Below are 15,232 nucleotides of genomic sequence, written 5' to 3'. Positions count from 1 at the left end.
GTAGAAGACTGCCTTTCTCCTGCTAAGACTTAAATCAGCTCATTTTCACAAAAGGCATCCAAGTCACTCAGCAATTTTTTCTGACAGCAGAAATAAAAGCTGAAATGGTAGAGAGATGTGGTTTCTGGAACACTTTTGGTTTCTCAGCACTTTCACCTCTCAGCTTTCTTCAGAGGTTCAAAATACTGCTATCATCAGATTGGAATAAAATACCAGTGCTGCAATCACACACACAGTCATGTTGCTGTTTAGCCAAATAGTGAAATATTAGAAGATCCACCAGCCACAGATCCACCAGAAAAGCCCTCCACTCCTTTTTTTTGTCATTGCTTTGTGGCAAACAGCTGTCCCTGTACCCCACGAGTGACAGCAGTGGGACAAGCACCAAGCTAGAGGAGGAGCAGAGGGAGCAGCACTCAGCACTGCCACATGCCATCCTTCTCAGAAACACCTAAACCACACAGCCTTAAGGTGCTCCTGCCCACCTGTAACCCCATATTTGCAGAGGTTTCCATTACTGCCAGAGCTAATTCAAAGATAGCTGTGCTGACAAACTAGAGAGGTACAGTTAAAAAATATCACTGCAGCTTAGACGCTGGGATTTACTGAGCCAGCTCTGATGTTGCTATTTAAAATATATATTGTTTGGGGATTTTTCGTGTAAAATATTCACTGCTAATCCAGAAAGCTCAACTTGTCTTCAGCATGATCTAGCTTTAGCACACATGCTCCCAACATCCGGCTGAAAAAGCTGCGTGTCATTTTAGCTACAATACCATAAAGGAGAAGATTTCATGGTACAGAAGCCATCAGGGTCACACAGGGAATTCCTATTTCTTCTGGAAATGCAGCTGTAAGCCCTCCTGGGACCAGGGCTGACATGCATCATCAGTTACAATTAAATGCCCTAATTTCTTTAAAAAGAAGGTTTTTTTCCCAAACATCTTTGGGGACCATGGGCCGTGTCAGCTTTATCATGTTTGAAATGGAAATTGATCAATATAATACTAAAACTGCCAAGTCATAATACCATCACTACACTTAACTGCAGCATTCTGGAGTAATTTTAATGAGGACACATAATCTAACACTTTAAGATTTAGTTCAGCATGGTGTCCCTGTGGGGTTTTGCAGGAGGATTGGGTGAAAGGGGACAGGAAAAATGAAGCAGTTTTGCTATACTTTTAATTTCAGATGATTTGCAATATGTAACAAGAGTCTCATCAAAGACTCTGCACCTTGTAGATGAAATGACGCATTAGAAGGATCTGTGTGCTTCAATTACTAGCTGTCATTGCATAAACTCACTTGTGATTTTAAATTGCAGTTGCACCCCTGCAAACTCCCAGCATCACAGCCCAACCAGAACATTTTCCACACAGTGTGCTGACAGTTCCATGTCTGCGAAATCATTTGCTACTTTCCAAATAGTGAAGAAACTGAGTTTTCTCTTTGTTTCACCTCCTGAATGGTTGAAGTGTAGCAAATTTTGGTTGCTTATTTAAAACAAAACTGCACCAGAGAGCAGGGGTTATAATTTCACCTGAAAGACTTTGGGCAAATTCATGTCTATAAGGGCAATTACTGTTGTTAAATCACTATAAAGGTTATAAAGGTTGTTGTTCTTTCTTTTAATGCTCCACTGTGAACATGTTAGACCCTGAACAATTTGGTGTCACTCTCAGACAGGATGCTAAAAGCTGTAATTAATTACCAAAATATTCACACAGTTTATGCAAGTAACTCTGTCTGATGAAAACATCTGTTGATAAATGAAATAATATACACATGGACCCATTTTCCATGCTGTCTGATGGTCTAGCAAATAGATTCCTGGAGGTTTTTATTTGGTTGAGGTTTTGTGGTCACTTTTTCACTGGATTTTAAACAAATAAATATGGGATAAGACCAAATGGATCCCCAATTCTAAAATTCTGGGGAAAAAAAAAAAAAAAAAAGGCTGCACAAATAACATGCATAATTTACATATAAAATATATTAAATATATATTAATATATATTAATATATTTTAATATATAAAATTAATTAACCCAAGAGATGCACTGCATGAACAGAAATTCCATTAAAAAAAAAAACAACCTACTTACACGGATGTCAGATTTGGAACTGTTCTCTCTATTAACATAGCATCTTATAACAACAATTTCTCCCAAATGTCAGTACTTTACCTCCAAACTAATTGTACCAGTCACTTCCTATAACTATCCATATATCTTAGGAAACTGATACTACTGCTTGGGTGAGCTTCCTTTTATTCCTGGTAGATTCAGTTTTCCAAGGTTGCTATTTTCCAACTGGTAAAAACTGATTTGCAGAAGATACAAATAAAATAGTCTAATAAAGAACTTACATGCCCTATTTATGGTGAAAATAGATGAGAAGAATGACCACTACAAATTTATTTGGATCTTTTCAGAAAGACTTGTCTCAGAAATGATTCTCTGTATAGCTCCATGAAAGGATTTAATGAATTATGCTTCTAGAAGAGCTCATTAGATGCCAACTAGGAAAAAAGCAATTGAAAAGACAGTGTTCTGTTTAAGTTCTATCACCTTATGTTTAGGAATTTCCAGAGTTGTGCTATTCCAATTTATATATTCCATATTATCCTTTGACTGACAAGCAAGGCCTGACCTTTAAAAAAAGCAATAACTATAGGCCATGATAAACAGATAGTTTTCTTTGCGAGTGGTGTTATATATAAACATTCAGTGTTGAAGAATATGGGCTAAATTAAGAGTAAACTAAAAAACACGATACTGCCTATCCAGAACATTCTGTTGCTGTCTCTTGTTTACAACACAAAAATGAAAAATGTCATGATCTCTGCATATACACATGCCAAGCCAGAAGTTTCCAAACAGTGTGCACTGTTATTTCTCAGATGAAGAGACAGGACAGAAGCTGCTTCTTCCTTCCACTCTTTACTTATTAATCTCCTAATAAACCCCCACAAGGAATAATGCAGAACAACTCAAATAACATACAGCAGTTTATATTCAGTAATTGTAATTCAGAAGCTGGCTTTTATTTCTGTAAGCGTAACTAAAAAGACATGGCTTACCACAGTTCCATTTTAGAGAAAAATAAATGAATCAGTTAAGTTAAAGTGTCATGAAGCTACAGTTCTGGTTCCTCTACACATTATACTTAGAAAACCATTTCCCCTTCCACTATTTTTCATTCAAGTGAATATTCTCTTTTTCTGTGCCACTTTAAAGGTATCTAAAGAATTTTTATGTATATCCACCTATACATGAATCTATATGAGTATCTATTTAAATACAATAATATAATTTTGCACAGTCCTGCCATTTTCACCAGATATTTGCTTTTGTACCCAAATTTATATGTTTTTTGCCAATTTGGATTTAGGGAAAATGTAATTTGTAAAGCTGTTTGTTTATTTTAAGTGTTGACATGATTCATTTGATTCCTCGAGAGAGCCGAAAAATTGAAGAAGGAAAAAGTGCTGCTAATTAATTAATTTCAAAGCAGCATCTGAAAATAGAATCTAATAAACAGAATGCCAATATTAAAAATATTTGAGAAGCTAAGAGAAACAGGAAACAAGGGGATAAGGAAACTTCACAGAGACCATATATTTAGATCTTGAAATGAAGAATATCTTATAAACCATCAGCATTAGCCTTTTAAGTGTTGAGTAGATGCTTTTAGTTGGCCATACCACTAAAACACTGCAACTGGCTGTCTGTATGTTTAGAAACTTGCATCTGATGTTCTGAAATGAAGAAAGGAGGCTGGGATGTGAGGTAACAAGTCTGTCTTCTCTGACTAAAGGAATTGATTTTCCCCTTTGCTCGTTACATTGGCCAGCATGGAGAAGAGCAGGTTTTTAAGGTCAGAAGTACAAAGGCAATGTCTCAAACCTACAGAACCTTCTCACACGCCAACTCTTGCCCAGTGTCACCCACACCACTGCCCTCCTCTGTATGGAATGATAAGGACCAGGAGCTCCACTGGGCTCCCAGTAAAGCATCCATCACCTCATCCAACTTGCCAATTCATTTCAGTCCTCAGCCAGAATTCCTCCCGGGGTCTGTGGAGAAAGAGGAGAAAGACCCAGAGAGGAACCAGGCCAGGGTTTGTAGCAGTGTTTCTCTTTTATCTGAGTTTACAGCAGCGCACACACCCTCGGCTCCCTGCAGTCTCACAGGTCTTCCTCACACTGAACAGCTTCCCTCCCATCTTTTTTCATCTTATGGTTTTAGCTTTTGTCCATATTTTATTTATTTCATGTGCTCAGCAGGCACTGTTCTTGAACTGGACATCTGTGTACAAGAGCTGAAGAGCTTGCTTATAGAGAGACAGTAAAACTGGATGGTAGCACACAATGATCATGCCATCAGGCTGTGAAAAAAAAAAACAGGCTAAGTGACTCCTGAATCAGACTCTAAATCAGACATAACAGAAGTAAGTGCACAGGCTGACTAGGAGCTGATTTTATCCACTAACAAAAGCTTAACATCTCCACCCCAGCCTTACTACTCCTTTGCACTGATTAGTTCCACATAAGAGTGAATTTTATTCTGATACTGCTTGCTTGTGTTGTCTTTATTCATTGCTAGATGAGATAAGTGAATTTAAAAATGCAACAAATTTAGCAAAAAAAAGATGAAATATTCAGTGTTTAAAACTTGCAGGTTCATGTCCGAACACTGTTGGGAAGCACAGCCTGCAACCAGAATTGTACTTTAAACTTCTTTTTCTTGCTAGCTGCACATTCCGCCAAAATCCAAACATGCTTTGCTCCACTACACAACTTTGATAATCAGAAAGCATGACAGAAAAATATTTTAAAAGCAAAAGCTCTTGAACAACAAGTGCATGGTGGTAGGTTACAACTGTATAGAGAAAGCAGGTCAAAACAGATCCACCTATTACCAAGAAAATTATATGTGCTTCTAACCTTTGGAAATAAAAAAATCCACTGAACTTGAATGTCCTTGAATGTCTAACTGTTGACTTACTCAATCTGGGACTAGTTTTTCACCCTCAAACCAAGGGGGAGCTGCAAAAACATAAAAAATTAAAACCAAAAGAGACAAACACTTAAAACATGGAAATTTACAAAGTACACCCTCACTTAGAAGAATGCCAAAGTCTTCAATTATTCTATACTATGTACTTGAAAGCTTTCTGTTTTCAGTGGCTCTCAGAGAGGTGCTGTAGACTGCATTTACTGAAGTGAAAAGACAAACAACCTGTGTGCCTACCATCACTCCTTTATCACAAGTAAGAGACTCGCTCATCCCGACCCTCCTTGGCACCCCCAGCTGATGATGCAGCACCGTGTCCCCTCACCTATGGAGCAGACATTGCTCACCCAGACATTCCTCACCCATCACTCGGAGTGAGACATGGGGTAGCACAGCACTGGGACACAAATACATATTTTTTCCTACATTACTGATGAAAAACAAAGGCAGTGTGTTTAACAGACTTGCTGAGCCTGAGAGCAGAAGTGGAAAAAACTCACCAGCTCTCAGATCTTGCACTGATATCTCTCATCAGGGGGACAGAGAGCAGATTTGACAGATGGGCATCCACAAATGGATTACTTGGAGCAAAAAGTGGCAAAACAACAAAGGAGATGGAGAAAATTACACCATCACTTCAGATTTATTAGTTTCGTTGTTGGCTTTTCCCCTGCTTAACATGTGGTCATGACCAATTTTTGAATGCCAACAGCTAAATCCTGTCCATGTACACAGTCCTCAGCAAATGGAACAGCACGGTATCAAATGATGCACACTGGCTGTTACCTCTGTGCACTAGGCAAGGATTTTTCACTTTGCACTTCTTATTCCCAACCTGCTGGTGTTGATAATAAACATTCTATTCGTTTTCACATTTTGAAAGTCAGGAATTTTGAGCTCTTTCATTGCATTAAAATATCACCAGCTACTCTGCTGAAGACAGTCAGACAGTTCTTCGTGGTATTCATGAAAGGCCTGAGGCAAAGGGCACATGAAGAAATACAAATTATTCCATGAAAACATAAGAAAACAACCTTCTTGTTCTGAGAATGATCAAACACTGGAAGAGGTTGCCCTGAAAGGTGGCGCAGGCTCCATCCTCGGAGATGCGTATACTCAAAACCTGACTGGACACAGACCTAAATAACCTGCTCTAGCTGACCCTGCTTCGACCAGGCAGGCTGGACTCAACAATCTCCAGAGGTACCTTCCAACTTCAGCTAAACTGTGATTCTGTAAAAGTCATGAATTTTACACACTACCCACGACAAAAACCACACATACTGTATTGATTTCATATTGCATTCTCTTTGTGCACAATTCCTCCATACTATTTAAGCACCATGCAACAAGCTGCCAGCAACAAATTACTATCACAAAGGAAGAAAACTGATGTGTATAACTTGTTTTCTTGACTTTCCATTAATCTCTCTCCAGTAATATTTTATATATTAAACACTTTATTTCATCACCTGTGGATAACCCATGCTCATTGTCCCTTCCTCTCAGTCTATGCAAAATCACACCTGAAATGACAAAACTCATGACCACCTCATTGAAAAAGGAAAAAAAAAAAAACCTGCTCAAATATACCTGGATGAAAAAATATATTCATGGTTATTAAATCCCTTAGAAATTCTGTTTCAAACATTTCACTTTTAGGTCAAAAGCAGGAAGCTGTATTCATTAGGGGGGGAGGTTTAAAACCTCTCATAACAGAGATGCCTGGCTCTTTGCAGATATCCTGAACTTCTCCTCAGCAGATTCATCTGTATTGCAGCACTTTACCAATACTGTTCACCAGATACACAGTACCTCCCTTCTGAGGGAGTCAAAACCAGAGACAAAGGCTCCCAAGAAACATCAGCAACACTTTGGTCTCTGGCTGCCTGAATGATGCCCAGTCTTTTAGCCCACAGCCTTCCCTAGTTAACTGAATAGATTTACATTCTGCCATGTAGATTTCCTGGCTATAAAATTACACCAACACACCATTCTAATACAGGGCTCTTCAATCCTCTGAATTAAACTGAAATTCCATTGAAATATCACGCCTTTGGTGACAGTGACAAAACAAACTTCACTAAGCTGTGTTTAAAAGGACTTCAAGGTAAAATAAACTAATTTTCACTTTAAATTTGATTCTGAAACAGAAATGCCATTGTTGTTGAAGCTTTTCAAAAAATGTATGCGTGCTTTTCTCCTATCTAAACACATTTCATTGGAGAAATATTTTTTCATTCTGTTTACAAAGAGGATTAGAAAGCATTGCATCTTTCACATAAATATAAAACCATGCAACCAAGTAATCTGAAAATTTGTACTCATCAGTCTCAACGCACAGGAACAGAAAAATTACCTGCAATAGGAGATGTGGAAAACACAGTGCTTTGCAGGTAAGGTAATAGATGCTAGATGAGACTTGGAGCGCTCACGCAAAGTTTCAAATTCTTTCTCTGCAGTTTATATAGCCAAAAAAATTAGGTTTCCAAGTAGGAAGAAAGCACATCCTAGAAAAACTTATTATTCCTGCAAGGCACAGTGAATAGTCCGCCTCAAAATACATACATGGACAAACCCATTTAACAACAAATAAGCAAAAAATTTGGCTGCTGACTAAACATCAAAGACAAAAAGCAAAGGAAAAAAAGCAATTACAAAATGATGCGCCAAGTACACTGAGTTATGTGCTTGCTGTTGCTGATCCACCCCACAGAGCACGTTGTGTGCCATTTGCTTTGCTGTAGGTGGGTGAACCCAAGAGCCAGAGGCACAGAAGCCCATGCACAAACATTTTTCTCTCCCATGAGCTCTCCTTTTTAACCTACATTTTAAATTCTTTCTGCTGCACCAATGTTGTTATCTCTGACAGGGCAACATATGAATCAAAATCAGAAAAGTCACAGTGGGAAGTTTGTCATAAGCTGGTTATCCACGGTGAATCCCTGCATTAAGCAAGGCAGGTTTACTAGATAGGCCTTCAGTCTTTCAGAGAAGGAGGATCAAGGCAGGTAACTAATTTGTAATGATAATCTGCTCCTCACCACAAATGGAGGTGTAAATTTAAAAAACCACACTGAAAATATATAGGATATTTCATTCCCAGTTGCTGTAAGATGCAACGTAACTGGTTGTTGCATTTACAGTCTTCCAATACTGTAACACAACATCTAAGGGGAAAGAAACATGATTTTTATTAATGCAGCTCACATCTATGAAGAACAGCTAGCTGATACTGAATTACTAAGAATGTGGTTCAAATCAACAGTTATTCAGAAAACAACAATATCAAAAAAGATTTCACTGCAGTGGAAAAAAGCACTTATGATAAGCTTCAACTGTGTACAATCTGTTCACCTGTACAGTTCAATACAATTCAAACCAAATTACACCCTGCAAGTCACGTATTACTCCAGGCCTCTGAGAAGTGATTTCTACTTGGAGATTTCTTCTTTTACCATTAGAATGGCTCAAGGAAGCAAGAGACAGGATTAAGTCAAGCCATGAGGCACTAGGTAATACAGACATACCTCTCTCACACAGACAAAAGTATCTGAAAATTATTTTAATATTCATTTTTTTAAAAACAAATCCTAAAAAGTAAATTTTTCAACTAGAGGTGATTAGGAGCCAATTTTGTGAATATTTCATAGATGGGAAGACCTATTCATTTGGTTGAAACCATTCATGGGAAGGATTAGGGCAGGAATTACCTAGCTAAGTACAGTCAACAGCACTACAATAACTTGCAAATAATTAATAATTCTGCAAATAAATGAGTAACTTGGGACAAAAAAACCTTGGTTTCCAGTTGCTCTTACAGGTGAAACACATAGAAAGTAGAAATTATGTGAGAGTTCAGTTCTAAGGATACAGAGTGTATTATGATATCCTGATAATAAAGAAGACGTTTCTTTACAATGAGATGATTTGAAAAATGGATGAGAATGCACACCCAGTTTAAGGTAAGGATTTCATATGACAACATCCTACTTATTAGTACAGAAATGCATCTCAAGTTCAACACACATCCAAATCTTTGCAGGACCAAGTCAGGCCCCAACAAAGCATACTCTGCATCTCTCTGGTCATTCTCTCCTTAGGGGCACAGGAGATCCTGTCTCATTCCATTTATCCCAGTAACTACAGGCAGCACTACATTTACAGTAGTAGGATCCTTCAAACAGCCCATATTTTTGCTCTACCCCAGCACCCTTTTCCATTTCTGTTTGCCCAGAACTACTGGCATATGTCCTGGCTCCTTACAGCCTTCTGTGCATGGCAGCACTCTCACCCCTTCATTTCATCTCAGCTTGGGCATCTGCCCATTTTCCTGCCATTCCAAATTCTTCATACCCAAAATGAAACAAACACCAATAAGACGTCCTCTCTCACTTGTCCCTGAGAAATAAATCCCTTCTGCCAGACACATGCAGCTTCCCCTGTGCTAATTCCTCCAAAAATTGGACAGGGTTTCTACCTGTCAATTATTTCTCTTTAGAGGTGACGGGCTGAAAGTAATGTCACTTCTTAGAGTCAGTAGGTGGATGAAGCTTTTGGCAACTCTCCCAGAAACCTTTTTCATGTTTCTGCAAGATACTGCTGGGGCAAAGTTGCTAATCTACAACTGTGCTGCAAATCTCAGCCCAAGAACATATGTTCTTGTGCTGTCAAGAAAGAGAACTGCAGTGAAAACATTACATAGTGCCAACTACTCACAAAAGATATATGGGTGCTCAAACCCAATGCACTGAGCAGAAAATTAAGATTGTTCTCATTGCTTTTCTCAAAATGTCTGTGTCATCTATAATCAATGAAACAGTCTGGAACAAAGCACAGCCATCTCTTTGTTATCTGAGTAGCTGAGGAAAACAACCTAACATAAGAAAAGTACTAAGGACTTGCTGTAGCTCAAATAACACAATAAAAATTCATTGTTAGTACTTTGGTAAGAGATTGGTGACAGGGGCTTCAAAAAAGTCACCATTTAGAATTATAATACAAAATACATTTTTGCTAATACTGTGAAAGGAAATAACAATTCTTAATACCCATTCCTAAGGAAAGGAAATAACAATTCTTAATACCCATTCCTAAGACAAACAGGACTGGCTACAAAATCTTGACTCACACGAAGAAATCAAGACACTGAAAACAGAAAAAAATCAGTCTATCATAAATGAACTCAGGATTAATTCGTAACACATATCACATAAGCAATTATTTAATTCCAGGTGCTTACTGCATCTTACCTATTAAAAATATTGATCTGCTCTATTCAAATTATCAGCATCTATTGTACTAACTAATGTAACCTCAGTTCTTTCCAATCTTCTTAATTTAATGCTCTCTGGTTCCTTGTTTCCCATCCCTACATGAGATCATATGCATTCCTTTCCAGTTTTGTCACCGTGCTCCAATAGAGATGAAATATTTTCACAAAAATCAAGAGTAAGTACATGCTGAACAACTAATGATGCAAGAAGACTAGTGTGAAAGATTAGCTGCAGTTCAATTCTCTCCAATTTCTGCTAACTTCAGACACTCAAAGAAATCTGATTATGCTATGCATAGCCCTTTATATCTATGCTTGTGGAGTAACGAAGTGTCATCTCATTATCATTTCACAAAAATTAACTGAAAATTTTAATACCTCAAATATATTAATTTATCATTTTTCTTCTCTGAATCTCTGAATAGTATAAAACACGTATTTACAAAACAACACACACTTCTGTGCCACACCAGTACAAGTGACAGCAAACATACTATTACCTGCCTGAAGTCCTGATCAAGCAGAAACCTAATGATACCAATTTAAACTGACACCTCTGCATGAACAGGGACCTCGATGCCTATGGGCACTGAGCTTTTATAGATTCTTTTGAAATGACCCAAGCTCCACTGAAAATAGTTTGGTTCATTAGCAGTGTATAAAGACTTCTTTATTTGGGGTATGTGAATCCTGACTGCTGAGACTTAGTTTGCACTTTTACTACATAGAGTTAACAGGAATGAGGGGAAAAAAATAAAAGCTATAATAAGCTGCATTTTTTTCCAAGAGGACTTTGTGCTGTGTAGACAGAATGGAAACCAAAAATGCAACATTCTTTTAAAATTACTCATTTCCATTAGAAAATACCCATTTTTTTCCTTTTGAGTTTGTCTGCAAGTTACCATCACAATTATGGGCAATGTGGGATCTGCACAAAATGGCACGATTCTTCCAATTTTTTAATATTGCACTGAGAACAGTGCTTCTTGCTGACTTCTCTAGCAAATAATGCAGTTCATGTAGAGATACTGAAATCATACTGAAAAAATGAAGGAAAAATACACTACATTTCACTGTTTTATTTTTAAGACTGTTATCAAGGAGAGAAATAATTTGCAATTGGTGTTTTGTATTACTTGACTGGAACCTCAGAAAGTAAAAATTAGCAATGTTGTGCTAGCAAGACAAACTAGACTAGCTGTGGGCATGCAGATTATTCAGTGACACTAGGCTTTCTACACAGATCAGTAAAACTTATTATAGACATGGCTGACTAGCATTAAGAAAAAGCTGAAAAATAAAACTTAGCAGAATACTGAGTAATCGGAGGTTCAACTACAGCTAAGGGCAAAAATCAAGTTTTTAGTGTCCCTGCTGTGGTTATCACAGAGAGTCTGTGAAGGGCAGGACACGCATGACACAAACACTTCACTGCTGCTGCTGGGGTTTGGTGGACAAGGTCAAAAACCACAAGTTTAGACCAGGAGCAGATGAGAGAAGCAGAAAACAATTCAAGATTCATGCGCGTTTGTCATTTATTTACTAAGGAGGGAGAAAGAAATATACCTTTCTTTCATGAGCACTGGGCACGCCAGGGGTGTTCTGCTTGAGGAAGCCTGCAGTTGTGGACCACCTGGTAGGGTTTTTCCGAGAAGGCTCTTCTGAAGAAAAATTTGTGTCACTCACAGAGGTCGAGAGGCCAATCAGTGCAGGGTCACTACTACGTCGGACGTGGAGAGGCATATCTGAAGAACAAAACAGACAGTAAATAAACTTTGACTAGATTTAAAATGTTTTTGACAAAGGAAAAATATTTTCTCAAGCTCTGTAAGGATGGCTGCGACCAAATGTGGTATCACAGAGTAAGGAGTTATTGACCTCAGCATAGCTCCTCAAGGACAAGATCTGTCCCTCAAAACCACAGCCTTGCTGCTTGGCCGCACAAGGAGAAAAGGAAGGGAAAAGCAACTCCTTTGAACCAAGCACAGCCCAGTGGCTTTCCAAGTACAAAGCTATCTGTTGGCTGTTGAGCAAAATAAGAAGATGCAACATAAACTTGAACAACCAAGAGGTTAAGGAGACATACAGGTATTTTAAAGAGCAAGTAGCCAAAGCCTGGCAGCAAATTAAGGGGTGGACTCGGACGATGTGTCCCCCACCCCGCTGCCAGGGCTGCAGGCTGGGCACTGCCAGCACAACACGCTGCCAGGAAGCTGCAGGCCAGCCAAGGCAGCCTCCTGGCCTTCTACAATATACTCTGCATGTCCTTCTCTAAACTCATGGAAGAGACTGTTTTCTACTCTGCAGTCTTCCTTCGCCTCTTCCTGACAGCTCAAGCAAGATCTGTGCTGATTTACCCTGATTCCCTTAGCCTTCCAGCTGGCATGACTGACAGGAAAAAAATATTTCATTAGTAAAAAATGATGCAGCAGGAGAGTAGACTGATGGGAAAGAGATAAGGTTTTCTTAATATATGTAGAGGTCACATCCACTCTGGAAACTTTAATGGCACATTAAAGTTAGTTTCTTTTGAAATACAACTTATTTTTTTCCAATTTCATTTGTTTTCCTACAAAAATACCCACACATCTATCCTCTCCTCGCCCAAACATAAGTTTCACTGCCTGAATTTGTGACCTCTTAGTACTCTCCCACTCAGCATCAGAAGGGAGAGGCTGTGATTTATCAGTTTTATTTATCTTTATTGCAGCACTGGGAACTCTGAATGAAAAGTGCAAAGGAAAAAGGTGAAAGCAATGGCACCTAAGCAGTTGAGTCAGTGGGAAAGGCACAATGGGCAACAGCTGAGAATAAAAACCAGGACTAATGTTTTGATGAAACAGTTCCCAAGGAAACTGAGGGTGCATGTCTGGCAATACTAACAGGAAAACACAGTGACAGGAGTTTATTAAATGGCTTGTCTCAATCTTGACAACAGCTTCATGTTAATGCTACATTTAATAATATTAAAGAATCTTATTTTGCAGGGCATTATGAAGACACTGAAAAACACAGTTAATCACGCCACACAATGAAAACATGAGGTTTTTTCAATCCACTAGGACTCCTGCTACTGACATATAAACAAGTGTTACATGACCAAACACCAAAACAGTCAATCTATTTCATGTTCATTCTGGTAAACAAGAGTAACAAAGAATTAATGGTTTTGTTTCTCTCCCCCCGCCCCCCACAACTGTTGTACTACTTCTCTTTGCTTTCATTTTTTTTTTAATTTTCACAACAAAAGGTAATTTCCAGCAAATAAAGCACTTTCTTTTATACATACGTGTACACTTATTTATAGATATACACGTAAGTGCATAATGAAATTAGAATTAATTAAAGGAATATTTCATGAAAGATCACTGATTATGAAGGAAAGTATTAATGGTCAAAGTCTACTAAGAATTTGATTTCTCAGCATATTCTCATACACTCTAACAGAGGGTTTATCTTTGACTGCCTTGCTTTCAATTTCATCAGCTCTCATGAAGCAGCTGACGTAAAATCATCTCCTTTCCCCCTCGATGGCAAACACACAAACAGTGCCTATGAAACCCCAGGAGATCTCTGAACAGAGGTGGCTCAGCTGCAGCCCCAGCACACAGGATGAAGTGACCCCTTCCCAGTGGAGCCCTGAACACGTACTCTGCTTTATTAGATCAGCCTGAGCCAAAAAGAGTTCTGTAGCATGAAGTGCCACTTAAGAAAAATACCAATCTATATTTGTTCCAAGGAGCAGCCCATGCATATTATCATGTTTGCCTTCACTACCCACCCCACAACAGAGAATTAGAATTTTCAAAAATGAGTTCACTTGCTCCTTATGTTTGTATGTCTATATATAAGCATGGTGATAGCAAAATGTTCTTGTATTTTAACACTTCTTTTCCAAATTGCTTGACAAAACAAAAGTTCAATTGGGTGAACTTCTGCAAGAAAAGAAGCCAACAAAGAAAGAAAGGAAATCAAGCCAGCATATCTGGAGAGGAGCAAGCCATTATCTCTGCCTTGGCTTTTGCTTTATACTGAAAACCTGACAGTTTGCACAATGGTGAGTAGAGACACTTCAAATAGATGTAGTCAATTATATAAGGGAATTCCCAAATATTAATATGCTATGGAATGAATATTGTGATAAGCTGCTCTACAAAACCTACACACAGATGAGCCACCTTTAGTATGACTAGTTTAATTTAAGTTGAGCCATTAAGATATTTTCAGACATTTACTGAACATTTCATCAAATCTTAAAGAAAAAAGGGTATTCTGTCATATCATTGTATGCAAATGATCTCTAGTCTCTCCTTATGGAATTGGTTCCATACATAAGAAGAAGTGATTTGTTTTACTAATCAAATTTTGGAATAAAGTAAATTACAGAAGACGAAAATTTGTATGTGTTGCATCTGTATTTCCCAAATTAACAAGAAATTCAAACATAGGAACTTTTTTTTATCACTGGAGGGGGGCAGGCACACAGAGCTGGCTCTAATGCATGCTGCTTGGTCAATAGGTCTTAAATCCAATAACAAAATGTTGTTCACACTATCCTAACCTCGAGCTGCAAACATCATCTCCTGCATTCTCTTCAGTTCTGTTCTGAGAGACTATTCTAACTTGGGTTTGATACTCCCCACTAAAACAACAACATAAAAGAATACACTGAACAGATTTTTTTTTAACCAATATATTGTTGGTTACAATCCTCTAGTTTACAGAATTTGACTATAATTTATAGATTTGAAGAGGATATACTCTGAAATATTAAAAGGAAAATCAAAGGAAAGGAACTTAATAATTAAACCACAAGATAAAGTACGCATGGGACCAATGCAGTGTCACTGATTCCAGGATGATGGCTGATACTGTTTGAAGTCTGTGGTTTCTTTGAAGAGTGGATAAAACAGCAATGAACTCTAATCATAAGGCT

At 38.1% G+C, this 15,232-nt stretch overlaps 1 protein-coding gene across 8 annotated transcripts in view; it reads right to left on the bottom strand.

The window, feature by feature from the left end:
* PARD3 (par-3 family cell polarity regulator) overlaps window positions 1–15,232 on the bottom strand; it is a 440,918-nt gene that overhangs the window by 251,767 nt on the left and 173,919 nt on the right. For all 8 annotated transcript variants that reach the window (XM_062506759.1, XM_062506784.1, XM_062506750.1 and 5 more), the window contains exon 4: window positions 11,863–12,041. In XM_062506759.1, the coding sequence (XP_062362743.1) occupies window positions 11,863–12,041 (179 nt within the window). The remainder of the gene's footprint in view (window positions 1–11,862; window positions 12,042–15,232) is intronic.

This window comes from Cinclus cinclus, chromosome 1 (assembly GCF_963662255.1).
Source record: "Cinclus cinclus chromosome 1, bCinCin1.1, whole genome shotgun sequence".
In the NCBI taxonomy this organism is placed as follows: Eukaryota; Metazoa; Chordata; class Aves; order Passeriformes; family Cinclidae; genus Cinclus; species Cinclus cinclus.
Note: the sequence above shows the minus strand (reverse complement) of the source record. Positions and strands in the feature narration are given on the sequence as shown.